Here is an 18,754-nt window from a genome sequence, read left to right as displayed (position 1 = left end):
GGGATGGGTCAAATGCAGAGGGCAAATTTCACCACACCTAGTTTGTGTGTGTGTGTGTGTGTGTGACAATCATTGGTACTTTAACTTAACTTTATTAGCAGTCGAAATGCTAATCTGCCCGCCCACATTTGCCTACCGGCAAATACCGGCAGCCGTGTTGTCATTTGTCAGAAAACACCCATGTGACCAAGGCGAGCCAATCGAGATCCAATACCTCATGATTGACAGACATACTGGCCAATCATTGACCGCAAGAGAATTCCGTGCAAAAATGCGGTTTAAATAAATACAAATGACAATACATATTTACTAAAATAACACTTGATCAACAGTCGCAGATAGTTGGTTGTATTTTATTTAAAAAAGTGATTAATACAAAACGTTGTTGTGAAGGAACATGTGGCTGATATATTTTCATGTTTAACATACCTAATACTCGGTAGAGGTTGTCATGCGATGTCTTAAAAGGTGCGTTTGACATAACTTGAATTAGCTGTGGCTTGACCTCTCCGGATTCTTCTTTGTAAATGCGGGAAAAACTACATCAAGTTCTTTTAGCTAAGCCACCTACAGTACTTAGATTGAAGAGGACTTTTTTTTTTTTTTTTTTGAAAAATACAAAAAGAGGGCGGTTTAATTTCACAATCTATTGGCCAGACTTTAAAAAAAAAAAAAAAAAACAACATCTAATACATTCCCCCTTAAAAAAGTCACCTCAGTTATTACCGTTTTTCAGCAGCAACCATTTTTCTGTGATGGAGGAAGAAAAATGTTGAGGGAGTTCGGTGGGCTCTGACATAACTCGCCGTCACGAGAGCAACCAGGTGCGTTTAAAATTTCACAGGGAGAAGAAAAAAAAAAAAAAAGACCGGACAAATAGCAGACATGGTGTCCAAACACAGCAGAGGAAAACATGTGGTTCAATACATTGTTAGTTGGACCTTCAACAAAGATTACGCTTCTTTTACAGCACAAGTTGCCTCCTCAGTAAGAGTCCACTGGCGCCGTCGCTGCTCCTCGTCATCATTCATACTCATCTTCGCCGTCTGGGATGTAGTCGTCGTCGTCGCCGTCCTTGTTGGGCAACTGCTGACTCGCCGCCGTGTGCAGCTCTCGCACGGCGAGGATGCGCGTGAGCATGGCCTCCTTGGTGTCCTCGCCCAACGGCGTGTTGGAGAACCACAGCGGGCTGTTGGGGACGCAGCAGCGCTCCGGAAGCAGGTAGAACATGTCGGTGCGCTGCTTCATCGTCTCCGAGCTGTACCAAACACACACACACACACACACACACACACACACACACACACACACACACACACACACACACACACACACACACGTCAAAGTCGAGTCACATGACAAAACACCCACATCTGCGGTCCTCTCCAAGGTTTGTACTTGGTAATACTGTGGTTAGCCATCCTGTCTCCTAGCAGATTATGGTTTAAAATATGTGAAATATAATGCAAAGAAGAGTGTCATCATGATATGTAGAACTAGAGAAGACAAGGATCTCTCTTTTCCTTCATTCTATCTGTCAGGACAGGTTCTGCGTGTGTGTCGTAAAACTAAGTATCTGGGGCACATCATTACTGATCTATTGGGTGATGATGACCTACACAGACAGCGGCATAAGCTGTATGCCCAAGCCAACATGCTGAGAAAGAAATATTATTGTACAAATGATGCAAAGATCAACTTATTCAGAGCCTATTGCACTCCATTGTATACTGCCCCCTGTGGGTAAAGTATAAGCAGAAATGCTTTCAGAAACTTCAGGTTGCTTATAATGATTGTATGAGGCTTCTCCTGGGAATTCCAAGAAGCGCCAGTGCAAGCCAGATGTTTGTTAGTGTTGGGATGCCCACTTTCTCAGCGTTGCTACGCAACCTTATGTATAAGTTTATGTGTATGGCATCTGAGTCTGAAAATGACATAATCACCGTGTTAACGAACCCTGGCTGCAGTTCTGTTAGATACTCATCTGGACTGTGGAACCATTGGCACACGTTTGTATGTTAGAAACTGACATTTGGGCTTTATGTTTCTTTTTATTGTTTTGTTTTGAAAAGTTTTAGTGTTTCGTTTTGTTTTCAATGTTTTGTATTGTGTTTTTTATATTTTTAATGGATCTTAAGGTCTGCAATAAAGATTGATGAAGATGATGTTTCTCATAGTCATTCACATTGACAATAGGTTGTGAGTTTTTCCTTGCCCTTATGTGGGATCTGAACCGAGGATGTCGTTGTGGCTTGTGCAGCCCTTTGAGACACTTGTGATTTAGGGCTTATAAATGAACATTGATTGAAAGTGATTTAATAGTAGGGGTGTAACAGTACGTGTATTTGTATTGAACCGTTTCGGTACAGGGGTTTCGGTCCGGTTCGGAAGTGTATCGAACAAGTTTGTAAGCTAAAGTCTTAACAAGCTGCTCTGCTTTCTGCCTCTGTCTGAGCACCCAGCATTGTCCCACCCACACAACCATCTGATTGGTTACATACAAAGCCAATCAGCAGTGCGTATTCAGAGCGCATGGAGTTAATGCTTCAGCGTCGAGCAGATATGTGTTTAGCAAGGGAGCAGCGGACAGCGTACTCTCCCCAAATTATAAAGAACACTTCCCAGTCACAACTACTAACATCACTATGAGCCCGTTGACCTTCAGTAAGACATGAGAACTTGTTTTTAGACAAATCCCCAGAGGGAAAAAAATAATACTTTTGACCATCACAAGTTTGTTATAAGACAAAACTTTACAATACCATTAAATGTAGCTAAAAAGTTAAAATGGCTAATTTCAGGATTACTTTTAAGATTTTAAAGCTTAAATATAATGTCTTTGCGGAGGGGGACGTGGCCTGCAGCGAAGTGGGGTGTGCCAGAACCGGCCTTGAAATCAGCGACAGGTGATTAGATAACAAGGCCTAGGTGGGCCATCTACGCACCTGTGGCTGATTTCGAGGCCGGTCCTGGCACACCCCGTTTCGCTCCAGGCCCGCGGGCCACGCCCCCCTCCACAGTCTTATTTCAAGAAGTCTTACCAAGACAATTCTGACTTGTTCTATTGACAGATAGATTTGCTTATTACAAGCAAAATATCTTGTATTCATTGTTTTTGCACTCTTTTTAAGAGGGGAATTTTTCCTCGTGTTACGATGACATTTTCTTTCCTTTCTGCCTTGATAGCTGAGTGGATTATAATCAGAGGAGTCATAACAAAGACTATAAAAATGGGACCCATTATCTCCCTGCTTTGCACTCAGCATCAAGGGTTGGAATTGGGGGTTAAATCACCAAAAATATTTCCCGGGCGCGGCCACCGCTGCTGCCCACTGCTCCCCTCACCTCCCAGGGGGTAATCAAGGAGATGGGTCAAATCCAGAGGACATATTTCACCATACCTATTGTGTGTGTGACAATCATTGGTACTTTAACTTTTTTTTTTAGAGAAAGGTTACATTTTAAATAGAAAAATGTACATTTATAATTTTATCTCCTGGTCCTTATTTTCCATAGGTCATAAGAATGATCGTGATACAGTTACAGCCCTGTTTCACTAACATACGCACCACTTGGACAGGTAAAACTCGTAGAGTCGGACGGGACAACGCAGAGGATTGTCCGTGTTCTCCATCATCTCCAGGATCTTCTCCTCTTTGCCCTCCTCCTCTTTGCGCTTCTTGGCCGGCGGAACAAGGTCCGGATCTGAACACAAACATACGACGGTTGGACGCGCCGCGCCTCGACAGTTGGCCGCCGTCGTTACCCTGGCTACCTGGCTCGGCGTCGCTGGCGGGTATGGGCGGGTAGAAGCGCAGGAAGGTGGTCTTGCCGTTGCTGTTATCGGTCTTGGTGCAGCGCATGACGTGGGCGAAGGACAGCTGGCGGTGGTGCTCCGCCGTGGTGAAGCCGAAGTTCTTGCAGAAGAAGTAGAGCAGCGTGTTGAGGAGGACAATGGGCGAGTACACGCCCAGCTGCTTGCAGTCCCACAGGTACTCCTCCGCCACGCGGGAGTGGACGTAGCCTGCGGCGGGAGGGCGTAACGTGACAAAGCGTTCAGAAACAGCGGATCGGCGCCGACTCACCGCTGTCTGTGAGCAAAGGCTGGAACCCTCGGAGCATTCCGGTGAACTCGTTCGAGAACTTGCAGTAGAAGGGGTCCATGAAAATGTTCTCCACTCGGCCGTTCTCGAACAAATGCTGCAGGGGGCGGTGAAGGCGTCAGCGACTTGTTCAAAGCTCAACACTTACGGCGTCTCTCAGCAAGGTCTTGCCTGTTGGATGCCCAGACAGAGGTAGAAGAGGCTGTCGGGGCAGTAGGGCTCGCCGTTGGGCCGCTTGACCTCGGCGATGAAGCAGCAGAGGCCGTAGCTCAGCTCGGCCGTGGTGCAGCGGAGGATGTCGTCTTTCAGCACCAGAGGGCGCACTGCAAGACGGTCAAAAATAAAGCAAACGTGGGAACTTAACATATACCCTATAAAAGGCGCACTTAAAATCCTTTAATTTTCTCAAAAATCGACAGTACGCCTTATAACCCGGTGCGCCTGATCGACGGAATAATTTTGGTTGTGCTTGCCAACCTCGAAGAACTGTTATATATTCTTGGGTAGCAGGTTATAGTTTGCTTTGTGTATACTTTTAGCTGTTTGCAAATTCACCATGTTGTGGAATATCAGTATTTTTGATTAAAAAAATAAAAGGTTTGTATGTTCTTTATATCCAACATTATGTATTATTCTTACTGATACGTTTGTAGTTATTTCCCCATATTTCTACACAATAACTCAAATATGTTAACACTAGTGAGCAGTAAAGAATATGAAGTGATTTTTGGTCTAGAACATGTTTTGCTTTATTCACTATTGACGTGTTTCTTGCTACTTTATGTTGTATATTTTTTTACATGAGATTTCCAGTTCATTTTATCAACAATCATTATAGCTAGAAACTTGGTTTCATTTACTCTTTCAATTTCTATTCCGTCTATTTGTATTTGTGTAAGACTTTCTCTCTACTGTTACCAAATTGCATTATTTTAGTTTTACTGAGATTCAAATAGTCTGTTTTCGTCAAACCATCTTTTTAATTTGTTAATTTCTTCTGTTATTATTTGTATTAACCAGGTGTTAGTGATTTTGTTATAAGCTATAACGCAGACAATCTACTTTTAGCGGCGCATTGGTCGCAGAGAGCTAACTAGCTTATGCTGCTATATTGACATACTGAGCTACTGCATCGCCTCAGAGTTGGTGAAAGTTAATTCTAGATTATAAATCATAGCTTTCCCTTGGATAGTAGAAGGATGTGGCCATGAACCAAGAAGTTGGTCAATCTTCACACTTAAAGTATACCCGGAGACGGTGAGAAAGTCACACAAAGACGCTTTTTTGTGATAACTTTTTTTAACCCTTCGTGTGGATTATTAATATATCTTCATGTAAACGGGAAGATATAAACACCCTATCACTTGGCTCGCCAGTGAAATCAGATATTGTACAGTAAGTGATTGTTTTATTATGTTTGTGGTTTGTATATCTTTGTTAGCACTTAGCAATACTGCTACATGATGCTAAGTGTTTCACTAAATCTGCATCTGTTTACCACACAGCTTCTCCAACATCAGGGGTCGGGAACCTTTTTGGCTGAGAGAGCCAAGAAGCCAAATATTTTAAAATGTATTTCCGTAAGAGCCATGTAATATTTTTTTTAACACTAAACACAACTAAACGCGTGCATTTTTAAGTAAGACCAACATTTGTAGAGTATAATAGGTCTCTTATTCTTTTTAATAACATTGTTATTCTGAAGCTAACTGTGGACGGGGCGTGGCCTGTGGGCCTGCAGCGAAGCAGGGTGTTGCCAGGACCGGCCTCGAAATCAGCGACAGGTGCGTAGATGGCCCACCTTGGGCTTGTTATCTAATCATCTGTCGCAATGTTATAAGCAGCAGCCAGGAGGAGAGACGGGGTTTGGGCTGGAGACAGGGCGCGAGCAAGAACGAAAGAGAAAAAGACAAATTGTTGGAAAGCAACTGAGAGACTTATTGAATAATAAAACAATATTGTAACCCTGAAACAGGCTCTCATGTTGGTGATTGGTGGTCTTACGAACCCCCTGGAGGGCAAGACCCACACTAACCAATAATAAATAAATTACTTCTTACCATTAATGCAATTTATTGAACATAAAAATGCATGAGAATGTTATATATTTTGAACTTTATTTTTAACACTGTGAATACAAGTGGAATTATTCAATACTAATCGTGTTAAGCAATGTCAGCTCAGATTTATCCGAGAGCCGGATGCAGTCATCAAAAGAGTCACACCTGGCTCGCGAGACATAGGTTTCCTACCCCTGTCCTACATGTTGCTCAAAAATATACGTTTCTGGATCATCACTTGCACCAAAATCGTCTTTGTTGTCACCCACGAGGTATGCCGTGAGTAATAGATTTGTTGTTGTTGCTGACGGGAAAAGCAAACTTCGTAATATGTCTGAGATTAATACGCTGCCGTATGGTTAATAATGGGCAAAATAAAAAAATATGACATGTTATGATGAATGTTACTACATTAAATATATACTTATAGCTTGTATATAACACATTCATAGAGGTGTTTGGATGTTTTTTAGCACACTGTTATAGCAGACTAGAAAGACTCCCATTAGCTCTATTGCTAGCAGACTTTTTCCAGCGTTTATTTCCGATTTAGAATGCGTTAAAAAAAATATTGTCTTACATAGGGATGTGTGTAAATTGCCCCAATAGTACAGTTCCCTTTTAAAAAAACATTTTGCATAGCATGCAAGCTATATGGATTCCTCTTTGTGTCCTAAAAATCTTGACAAAACAGTTAACTGGACTTACATCCAACACGTGGCATCTCCACATTCGGCTGAGTCTCCCTCCAGCGGACCCACCGCTTCCAAGCGTCCACGCCGTATGCACTCTTGAGTTTTCGGACGTCGTCAAGTGTGGCGTTGGAGGAGGGGTCATTTTTCTCTGGCGTCTCTGCTGCCTTGGATAACCGCTTACGACCCTAAGGGACAGCGGCAGAGAGATGAAAACAATCTACAAAATTCCTGCTGCAGCTTGTAATTATTATTATTTTTTTAAGGTTAGTGCAAACATGCCAACTGCTAGCTACTTCTACATCCATCCACACTGTGGAGTCGCCACCAGGTAGACTGACGTTAGGCGTACATTTGACAGTATTTTCTAACTACCGCCAGCGTCTCGGGCAGGTCCCCATCTTACAAAAAGGTGACAATAAACTTTGTCTGATTGTTAAGTGCTGCCATCTGATGGCTTAAATCTGTATTGTTGGTCATTGCATTGCCCATGAGCTATAGTGCATTACATCATCACCTAGGTCAGGGGTCGGCAACCCGCGGCTCTTTGGCCTCTCTGATGTGGCTCAGCTGCATAATGTATTACATTTATTATATAATAAATTATTACACAAATATGTATATTTGTGTGTATATATTTATACACACACATATGTACACAATACATACATGTATACATTTATATATACAGTCGTGGTGAAACGTTTACATACACTTGTAAAGAACAATATCATGGCTGTCTTGAGTTTCCAATCATTTATACAGCTCTTATTTTTTTGTGGTCAATTGTATGGAATATGTACTGTACTGTGCAATCTACTAATAAAAGTCTCAATCAATCAAAAAAAAAAGGCACTGTTAGTAGAAAGGTTTTGTTAAGAAACCATTCTGAGCCTTATCTTATTTAGTTTTTATTTTATATATGTTGACCACATTAAACCTGGCAATGGACCCTGCGTGTATATATATGTTCTGAAATTGTTTACACATTTGGTAAATAACCCCAAAATTTATATTTTGTTTGTTTTCTTACTGTACCGAAAATGAACCGAACCGTGACCGCTAAACCGAGGTACGTACCGAACCGAAATTTGTGTGTACTGTTACACCCCTAATATATATATACATACATGTGTGTGTGTGTGTATATATATATATATATATATATATATATATATATATATATATATATATATATATATATATATATACACACACACACATACTGTACATATGCACACACACACACACACCTAACCCTTTGCTTCTCCTCCTATATATATATATATACATATATATATATACATACATATATATACATATATATATATATATATATATATATATAAGGGATTAATAAAGTATGATTCTGATATATTTACGCACACTGTACATACACACACACCTAACCCTGTGCTTCTCAAAAATATTTTCTGTCACGCCCCCCCAGTAAAATAATATATCACCCCCCACTCTCTATCATGACTATAAATAGCACAAATTGTCTATAAAATTGTTATAACTATTCCTCTGCATAACATTGCAAGCTTATTAACATTAAAGGAAACAACACACCGGTCTTTCCTTGTCTACCACCGTGGTTACAGTGGAAACAAGTGCTACATGTGCTTCATCATATTCCGGTACGGCAAAAAAAGCATGTTACCTCAAATCAAACCCGATGGCATAGTACCGCACCGTGACCCACTAGGGGAGACCACCCCACTTTTTGAGAATGACTGTTCAACCTTATGCGGCCCCCCGATTCAAAAAGTTTGGAGAACCCTGTCATACAGATTACCTTCTTTTCTCTGGATTTCCGAGCTGCTTGTCGTCGTCGCGAGCCGACGGGCAACAGGGACTGCTCACGCATGTCACTCATCCTCTCCAGGGTTTCTAGCAGAGGAACCGCGGCACATATCAGAAACGAGTCTTAGGGGATGTGGTTCCCAAGAGAAGTCGGATCACTTACCAACAGGGAAATCAGCTTCGATGTCCATGGGAGGCGGAGGAGCCTTAGCGACAGGCTTCCTGGGCGGGACCCCGGCTCCGGCGGCACCCGCGGCTGAGGAGGACTCATCCCAGTTGTTGAGCAGACTGGCCAAGTCGTCCGTGTCCATGTCGTCACTGAAGGTGCTCATGGCGTCTGTCAAGACATGTCATGCAAACATCATTCAAGCAACCATAGGGAGGACACAATCTGCTCTACGAGGCAATTTCACTTTTCCTGATAAGGTACACAATTAAGTCGACATCTCTCAAATCGACATTAGCAGTAAGTGAAACTAACCATTGCTTGCACATTCACTTGTAACGTTCACCAGAGACATATAGATAGGCCATCATTAGGAACTGGTACCGAAATCCAGTCCCATAATAGGACTGGTTCTAACAGTAACCAGACGGAACCAGTAGTAGCTATCGGTGCGAAAGGAATTCTGACTTGCAACAAGTGTTTGGCGGTGAAATTGTACAAGTAATGTCTCATGACTAACCTTTTTTCAATGATGTACCCCCTGTGAACATTTTTTTAATTCAAGTACCCCCTCATCAGAGCAAAGCATTTTTGGTTGAAAAAAAGAGATAAAGAAGTAAAATACAGCACTATGTCATCAGTTTCTGATTTATTCAATTGTATAACAGTGCAAAATATTGCTCATTTGTAGTGGTCTTTCTTGAACTATTTGGAAAAAAAGATATAAAAATAACTAAAAACTTGTTGAAAAATAAACAACTGATTCAATTCTAAATAAAGATTTCTACACATAGAAGTAATCATCAACTTAAAGTGCCCTTTTTTGGGATTGTAATAGAGATCCACCTGGATTCATCAACTTCATTCTAAACATTTCTTCACAAAAAAAGAAATCTTTAACATCAATATTTATGGAACTTGTCCACAAAAAATCTAGCTGTCAACACTAAATATTGCATTATTGCATTTCTTTTCACAGTTTATCAACTTGCATTCATATTTTGTTGAAGTATTATTCAATAAACAGATTTATAAATGATTTTTGAATTGTTGCTATTTTCAGAATATTTTAAAAAAATCTCACGTACCCCTTGGTATACCTTCAAGTACCCCCAGGGGTACGCGTACCCCCATTTGAGAACCACTGCACTAGGGACAATTTAGTGTTGCCAATCAAGCTATCCCCAGGTGCATGTATTTGATCACCACATGTATTTAATGGACAGGACGTCAAAAACATCCCAGCAATACAATAATTTCTGCACCAGTGCTCAGAACGTCTTCTTACCTCCAGCACGACCACTTTCCTCTTTGTCCAGCTCAGTCTCGTCTGCGCTGACGTTTCCGGTCTGCTCGCCCACCATTTCGGCCATGAGAATAAGCTCTGCCTCAAACGGGTCCTCCGGGAACTTTTCCTTGATCTTTTTGATGGTCTCCACGATGCGGTCGGCGTTGGTCATGTTCACAGGGAGGAACATGGGCACGGGCAGCTGCAGAAGGGACAAAATCATTAGCCGCATGCTAACATGTCAAGCCTTATGCCAACTGTCCCCAAAAGCGGTGGTTACATACCGGCAGCGGCACGCCGACAGCCTTGGGGGTGACCTGGCTGTACATGCTCATAGGTACAGGGATGTAGACTGGCACGGGTACAGGCACGACCATGATTTTGGGCATGGACGTTTCATCTTCAAGGAGAGGGCAAATGCATCATTCTTTATTATATCTTTGGGTTGGAAATCGATTTACACAAAAGAAAGAAAACTAGAAATACAAGATGGCTTTAGGATTCCTTTTCTCACACTTCCAAGGATGACTAAAGGACTGTAGCTGTCAACTATTGTTCCAAACAAAAGTGACCTGTGTAGATGGTAGGGATGTAAACATGCAAATTTCCTATCAGTTATCGTGACCAAAACTATCAAAAATATCACTATTATCGTGGTATTGTTGAGTATGCTCAAAAAGTACTTATACACACACTGAAATATTTTGACCAAGTATTTTTTAATACCTAAAATAAATAGACTTCAGGAAAAGACACTATTTCGCATTTTTATGCTTCACTGATACAGCTTTAGTCTTAGTATGTTATCTGTTTTAATGGCTTAGCTTTTATTGTTTAAAACAGTGGTCCCCAACCACCGGGCCGCGGCCCAATTGGTACCGGGCCGCAGAAGAATTTTTATTCATTTTTATTAAAAAAAAATATTTATTTATTTATTTATTAAATCAACATAAAAAACACAATATACTCTTACAATTAGTGCACCAACCACAAAAACCTTTCTTTTTCATGACAAAGACGTCCCTTTTTCATGACAAAGAAAAAAAATTATTAAGCGGTGACCGGTCCGCGGATACAAAAAGGTTGGGGACCACTGGTTTAAAATATTGCTTTGTATTGTAGCACTTTAAAAACTTAAAGAAAAGAAAAGTGTGTAGGAAGTAAAATCTATTATTATTTTGGCGGGCGTTGTAGCATCTTACTCTGTTCAGCGGTCCTTAAACGCAACGTAAAAACACCTCAGTCTCGTATTCTTCCGAGCATAGAGCCATCACTCTGTTCTAAGAGAGCACAGGTTCAAGGTTCAATTTGCACAATTAAATAGTTGCTTCGACAGAAATTCAGATTAGAGTTAAGTTATTTTGGAAATATCTAAATTAGCGAGCTGGTGCCAGTCAGTCCGTGACTTAAGTCTTAGTGCAGTAACCGGTCACATTTTTTTGAACATTTTCATTGAAAACTGTGAAACGAACCGTCGGGAGTTTTACGGTTTACCGTTATCATTAAAACATTTTTTCCTTACATCCCTAATACATGGTCAGTGTCTGTTTAGGTCATTATATTTTCTTTTTATGAATAAAAAGTAAAAAACAAAAAACACAGGTTTATTTGATTTTCATTTTAAAATCTTTTTTGGTATAAGAGTGACAACTACTCCTATAAATGGTCTTTTTTCATTCTATATCTTATTTAACCAAAATGTGAATCCCTACTTGATAAAAACAAAAACACTAAAACAGATCTTTTTTCATATTCCGAAGTAGCTACTTAAAAACAAGGTCGCAGAATGGCCGGTAAAAAAACTACTGTACTATAATGTTCGTGCGTGATCAAGACCAGCTTTAACCTCCACTCTTATGTTATGTACATAAGTATTTCTGTAGATGAAGTGAATTGTGAAGTGAATTACATTTACATAGCTATTTTCTCTAGTCACTCAAAGCCATTAAAACTAGAACTAAAATGCTATCAGTGAGGTATAAAGAAACAAAAATCATGCAAAATAGTGGCTTTTCTTAAAGTGACTACCGTATTTTTCGGAGTACAAGTTGCTCCGGAGTATAAGTCGCAGCTGACGAAAATGCATAAGAAGGAAAAAAAAAACCCCCATATATAAGTCGCACTGGAGTATAAGTCGCATTTTTGGGGGAAATGTATTTGATAAAACCCAACACCAAGAATAGATATTTGAAAGGCAATTTAAAATGAATAAAGAATAGTGAACAACAGGCTGAATAAGTGTACGTTATATGAGGCATAAATAACCAACTGAGAAGGTGCCTGGTATGTTAACCTAACATATAATGGTAAGAGTCATTCAATTAACTATTAACATACAGAACATGCTATACGTTTACCAAACAATGTGTCACTCCTAATCGCTAAATCCCATGAAATCTTATACGTCGAGTCTCTAACGTGAATGAGCTAAATAATATTTGATATTTTACGGTAACGTGTTAATAATTTCACACATAAGTCGCTCCTGAGTATAAATCGCACCCCTGGCCCAACTATGAAAAAAACTGCGACTTATAGTCTGAAAAATACGGTATTTTTTATTTAAAAAAAACAACAACTTTTGAGCACATTCTACAATGCAGCAATAACACCGAGAAGTGTAATCATTTTGGTCACAATAACCGTGATATAAAAATGTGTATGTCGTTCCATCCCCAATTACCACAAATGAACCAACAAATCGCCACGCTGGGCCTCGCTCGTACCCGTCTGTGCTTCAACGTTGGCGGTCTGCACCTTACAGGAGACGCCCTTGTTGTGAACCAACGGCTTGCACAGCAGCGCTTTATTCTTCTGCGTCCTGGAGGTGGAAGTATACTGCGGCTTCTCCAGGTCGACTTCGATGCTGATCTGGAGAGATTGCATCAGCAAAACGCACGAATCAGAAGCATCCTCATCGAGTCATTCCCCGCCCACTTGCATGCAATTCTGTTTGTTTGTGGATACGAAACGCTACACGGCTGCTCACCGGTTCAGGATCTATGATCACTGTGTCGGCACCTGCAAAGAGACAAAGCATTGTAGCTTCAAAGTGATAATATACACTTTTTTTGGGCTTGTGGCTTGCAGGTTTACAATCAGCGTAGCTATTAAACTACGTGGTTGATCTCCACTTCAATGTGGTCCAAGGAGGGAAACAGCTATAACTACAAGCATTAATTTACGTCTTCTCCTTTGCTATGCTCATTACTGCCAACCACAGGACTGGAGGGATAGTTCAAGCATCGCACTTGTCGCTCAGCTACACTAATAATCTACAGCTATGCAGTTTCGGTGGAGCACTTGTCTTGTCGTTTGTGTGTATGTGTTCTCTACTTGGCTGCGAAGGCCTCTTGGGAGTGCTGGGACTCGCCAGCTCAGACGCCAGCGAAACAACATTTGCGATGACGGGCGCGGCCTCCTGAGAGTCTGCAATGACAGCAGCCAGGAGTGGACGCGAGCCGTCACACGTCAGCGGTTAGGGTGTTTTATCCAATGAGAGGCGGCAAGGCCAGAAGGCGACGCCCACCTGGCGAGAAGACGGTGCCCTGCGTCTTGACGTGGAGGTTGCAGAACTGGAACAGACACGGCAGGTCGCAGAAGTTCATGACGTCTCCCAGCATGAAGAGGCTTTGCTTCAGTTTGCCCTTGCGGCCACACGAGGTGCACTTTGCAACCTAGCGGACAGCAGAGGGGGGGGGGATGCGTGAACGGCCTTCAAGCCCCGGAAACAGTTCAGGGCGAGCGCGAGGCTTACGTGGCAGAAGAGCATGGTGTATTTGGTCCTGCAGTCCTCCGAGCAGAACTGCTCTGTGGAGCCACCATATAGCGCTGTCACCAGCTTCTTGGAGACACAGCGGCAGTAGCAGCACGACTTGCAGTGCTTGCCCCACCTTTTTTCCAGCTCGTTTTCGTAGAGCAGCTTGCAGCCTGTGAAGAGAAGAGACGACCGACTGTTCCAACCCGAAGCAATCAAGTTTCCGGGCACGGTTTCGGGGCACACCGTCTTACCGCCGCCGCAGAAGTAAATGTCCTTGGAGTTGATTCTTTTGACCTCTTGGCAGATCTTGTCCCTCTTGCAGTATTCACACCGGCTGGTGATATTATTGGCGATCTTGAACTGCTCGGCGCAGCTCATGTCGCAGGCAAACATCAGCTTGTTCTGCATGCAGTTAAGGATGACATTTTATTGGCATTCTGTGTCACATAAAAGGTCTCTGCAGGTTTCAATAAGTCAAATTGTGCATGGTATATGTAAATGTGTATGTGTGTATTGTTAGATTCCGGTAATTGACGCACAATACTCCTTGCAAGTCAAAATCCAGCCCTCCGTTCAACAGGTTTTGTCACCTCAACGCAGACGGTCGTACCGGCTGCTCCACCGACAGGGGCTCTACTCAGCTGGATAGCGAGGCAATTAGCCTAGTTCTACTAAGTTCTACTACCCTGCGTCTGACCCGCTTCCTTCCGTGGTCTACCCGGTAGAGAAGCCTATCTCGTAAGACCGAGTCAAAAAACCCCAGATCCCGCGGTTTAATAGTAGCTCGCCTCTAATGAATTTTGGCTCCTGTTACTGACTAGGTTAGCTTCGAGGACCGTGGAAAGGAATAGCCCTTCAGGACATATTGTAAGTGGACTGCATTAGAGTGACCCTTCAGAGTTAGATGTTCGACACATAGAAGTCCTAATATTTTATATCAAGGACGAGGTGGTACAAAGGGGCATTAAATCCTCTTTCTTTATATGATGTTTTTTATTGCAGGTACGATAACATAAGCGTTGCACAGCATCAATTAATCGTTCACAAAAATAATCAATAATAAAAGAATATAACTGAAAACATTGTAATGATGTAATAAGTGGCTAATCAATGTGTCTCTAATTCAGTTCAAATAGAAGTTCAAATGGGTCTTACTGTACAAAGTCCTTTCGGGGACGTTCCCAAAAAAGGGGAAAGTTCGGATCGGTTCCAAAACGGAGAAAAACGCAACATAAAACACGGTAAACCGAAAACCGCAAAACCCCAGAAAGCGGAAATGTACAACAGAAAACCCGAAAACCAGACAGTCCCAAAAAGGGGGAAAAATATGAAATGAAACACGGTAAACCGAAAACCAGAAGGTCCCAAAAAGGGGATAAGTACAAAAGAAAATAAGGAGAACAAGAGAAACCCCGAAAAGTAGCCCCAAAAAAAAAATATATATATATATATATATATATATATATATACACACACATACACACACACATGTACATATACACACACACATATACTCTGGAGTTCTTTCTTGTGTTTCTTTATCATAAGAACGCTTTCTTGTTTTTTTTCTTTTTTCTTCTTCTCTATTTGACATGTACAAAGTGAATGTTGAAAGGGTAGGGATAATAAGCTTTTAGTTTCAGCCTCTATACCTTTTTGGTCAGGAAAGGCCAACAGATACATTTATTTATGTATCTGCTAGGCAGTTGAAGTGTACTGTTTACATTGAACTGACGACCAAATGTTTTTAATAGGTGTAAATCTTCATTGTTTTACAAATCTCTTTTATGCATTTTAAAATGTATGTCTTAACGTATTACTTTTCTGAAACTGCTGTGCCATGTGCTGTTAACCTCTTGGCCAGGTCACCCTTGTGAAAGAGATCTTGATCTCAATGGGTTACTTATTTGGTTAAAGAAAGGTCGTAAAAAAAATAAAAACCATTGAATAGAATCTATTCTAAGACCATAATGAATATAGTTTAAGACCATTTCATTTCCATGCGGACAAAAAAGGTACAAAGATACAAAGGAAAATCAGAGGGCCAGAATGAATTGTAAGTATATGAAATAATTCACTCCTCTTTTATAATGGAAAACAAAATGGTTAAACTCACTAAATAAACCAGAAGACTCTCTATTGTAATCTAATTGAAAAAAATATTTGCAAACATCGTAATAGCCATTTTTCGGATTTGCCATAGGAGTGTTTTCTTGCAAAAGGTGCAATGTGCGTCATAACAAGTGTTTTCATGTAAGAACAACAACCAGTACGTCGGCAAAGGTAGAATAAAGCAAAAAATTATATTGTCTGTGCAAGGGACTGTTAGCATCTCTGCTGAAGCTAAATGGCTAACTTTTGCAGTGTTTGTGCGGCTGTCAGAATTGAGCAAACAGATAAAGTCATCGACAGTACTACTACTGGATCTGCAAAAAGTTTTGAACAGAGCAAATGTCTAAAAAGAAAGAAGGTAACTATGGCTTGCAAGGCTCAAGCAAAACTTGAATGTGAATGTGGATAAGATTCACATTTGCTCATTTTGTATCTGATTGGTATGAATACATTGTTGCCTGTTTTTGTGACTTTTTTTAATCCAACATATTGCTAATAAACAAGGACTAGTTTTTATTTCAGCATGCCAAGATGACTCGCAAATCGTCCTTGATCTACTCACCCAACCATAAACCGAGTGTAAACACTAAACAGACAACCTTTATACAGTAGCTTTCAATGTCAGATGCTGTATAAACTTGGAGAAACCATTAGGCATGAAAAGCTGGACTCAAATTATTGGAATAAATAATACAGATACTATAAGAGACTTATGTCTATCTGTGTTTGCCCTGTGATGAGGTGGCGACTTGGCCAGGGAGTACCCCGCCTTCTGTCCGTAAGCAGCTGAGACAGGCTCCAGCACCCCCCGCCATCCCGAATGGGACTAGGGGTAGAATCAATGGATGGATGTTTTTTTTATAGTTTTACTGCTGTAAAAACACTCCAAGCACTTTTAAATAACTGTGTGCTTACTGTATGTAATACTATGATTTCACAAGTAAACATCTAATACGTGGACCCCGACTTAAACAAGTTGAAAAACTTATTCGGGTGTAACCATTTAGTGGTCAATTGTACGGAATATGTACTGTACTGTGCAATCTACTAATAAAAGTTTCAATCAACCAATCGATCAATCAATCGATCGATCAATCAATCAATCAATCAATCAATCTCCTTCGACAAGTGGCGCCACTTGACCCACATAACACTCCTTGGGGGGGTAAGTTGATCCTTGTATAGTTGTGAAAATGTTTGTGACGTTGCCGCAGCTTTTGACACAGACTTTTCCCTGATTTTTGACTTTGACATTATCATTAACGCAATGTTTACAAAGACTTCCCTCCTCGATGGTTCCACGTCCTAAAAACATCATACAATTCCATCGACCGACTTCAAACATGCATTAGATTGATCAATCCGAGCCACTAAATGTTGAAGTTACTGCAAGTATTTGGGCGTTCCTGTGGGCTTTTGTTAACTTTTCTCCGCTATGCTGAACTGTAACAACACACTGCTGCCCGATCACAGCACACTGCGCGATAAATTCTGACCTAAAAGTACAGGTAGCCTACTTTAGTTCCGTTTTCCATCCATCCATTCATTTTCTCCCCCTTGATCCCTTTGGGGTCGCTGGTGCCTATCTCAGCTACAATCGGGCGGAAGGCGCAGTACACCCTGGACAAGTCGCCCTAGTTCCGTTTTCTAGTTACATTATAGGGTCCTCAAAAATCTAAACATTTAAAAGCAAGAAATACATTTACACGTTTTAAATAAAAGTAACATAAATAGATCTACAACTTTCGAAATCTATTCAGGACTTTTTATGAGTTTTTAGGACAATCTTAGACATTTTAAGGCCTTAAATTCAGACAGTTGGATTTAAGACTTTTTAAGACCCGTGGATACCCTGCACATGAAGCCTAGAGCAACCTAAAAAACCTGGGGATGCGTACCATCCACATTTGAACCAATACAGTACCAATTCCCGGCACTTGGGAATCCATACCGGTACTCAACAGTAGCAATTTTAGGTCCTTTAACTGTTTTTGATTATAAAATCATGTTTTATTGCAACATTTAAAAATTATCTGATTATGATAACTGCTTGTTTTCATTACACATTTATGATTCTTTTCAATTATGACATTAAGTTGCAATTACAGTTGCATGTCCAAGACCTTAATTTATGGTGTGTTGGCTGGTCAGTTCAGTCTTTGCTGTCAAGTGTTTTGTTGCGCTCTAAACGGTGTTAATACTGTACGTATAATAATTATTACGCACCAGCAATTTGATTTTAATGTGCATCATTGCTGTAGTTTTCATTACCAATTTGGAGGTGTTTAAAAAGCCATGTAAAATCGCTAATAAATAGCATGTCAAAAGCAAAGCAAATGTACATTAGCGTCAAGCTACCTTATTTTTGTAAAAATAGAGCCTTACTTTACTCAAGTTGTAGCGTTTTTTTGAGTCAATTTCTTTGTTTGCATGAAAAATTGCAACATTACTAAAAGGTAGTTTGGCTGAGTACACTCTCAGTGCTGCTGGAGTGCTTGCAAAGCGTTGAAGTGCAAAGAGCGGGCCACCGGGCGTGACGTCACGCGCAACCCTGGTACCGTAGCTTGACACCGTTGGATTTTAGGTGGGTTTGGTGGGTGCTGAAACAGTAACAGATTTCGTACCATTCCTTAAGAACGGCTGTCAAACACTTAAAATATTTAGTTGTGACAATCGCATTTTGTCGATGTTTAAATCGTGATTAATCCTAGATTAAGGTTATTTATCTTTATGAAGTGTAATTTTTGTACGGATCAGAACAAGT

The 18,754-nt window shown here is 40.9% G+C and overlaps 1 protein-coding gene across 3 annotated transcripts in view; it reads right to left on the bottom strand.

The window, feature by feature from the left end:
• Positions 1-337: 337 nt before the first annotated feature.
• Positions 338-18,754, bottom strand: part of zmym4.1 (zinc finger MYM-type containing 4, tandem duplicate 1) — a 40,292-nt gene continuing 21,875 nt past the window's right edge. For 2 of the 3 annotated variants that reach the window (XM_061897223.1, XM_061897224.1), the window contains exons 11-26: positions 14,130-14,280; positions 13,876-14,048; positions 13,648-13,795; positions 13,455-13,547; positions 13,108-13,139; positions 12,845-12,989; positions 10,403-10,518; positions 10,119-10,320; positions 8,828-9,001; positions 8,657-8,751; positions 6,872-7,043; positions 4,275-4,426; positions 4,086-4,200; positions 3,776-4,024; positions 3,570-3,705; positions 338-1,258 (exon numbers count right to left, since the gene is read on the bottom strand). In XM_061897223.1, the coding sequence (XP_061753207.1) occupies positions 1,024-1,258; positions 3,570-3,705; positions 3,776-4,024; positions 4,086-4,200; positions 4,275-4,426; positions 6,872-7,043; positions 8,657-8,751; positions 8,828-9,001; positions 10,119-10,320; positions 10,403-10,518; positions 12,845-12,989; positions 13,108-13,139; positions 13,455-13,547; positions 13,648-13,795; positions 13,876-14,048; positions 14,130-14,280 (2,388 nt within the window). In that variant the 3' untranslated portion in view covers positions 338-1,023. The remainder of the gene's footprint in view (positions 1,259-3,569; positions 3,706-3,775; positions 4,025-4,085; positions 4,201-4,274; positions 4,427-6,871; positions 7,044-8,656; positions 8,752-8,827; positions 9,002-10,118; positions 10,321-10,402; positions 10,519-12,844; positions 12,990-13,107; positions 13,140-13,454; positions 13,548-13,647; positions 13,796-13,875; positions 14,049-14,129; positions 14,281-18,754) is intronic. The other variant, XM_061897225.1, reaches the window with a different exon arrangement.

Source organism: Nerophis ophidion, linkage group LG04 (genome assembly GCF_033978795.1).
Source record: "Nerophis ophidion isolate RoL-2023_Sa linkage group LG04, RoL_Noph_v1.0, whole genome shotgun sequence".
Taxonomy (NCBI): Eukaryota; Metazoa; Chordata; class Actinopteri; order Syngnathiformes; family Syngnathidae; genus Nerophis; species Nerophis ophidion.
This window is presented reverse-complemented; position numbering and strand designations above follow the sequence as displayed.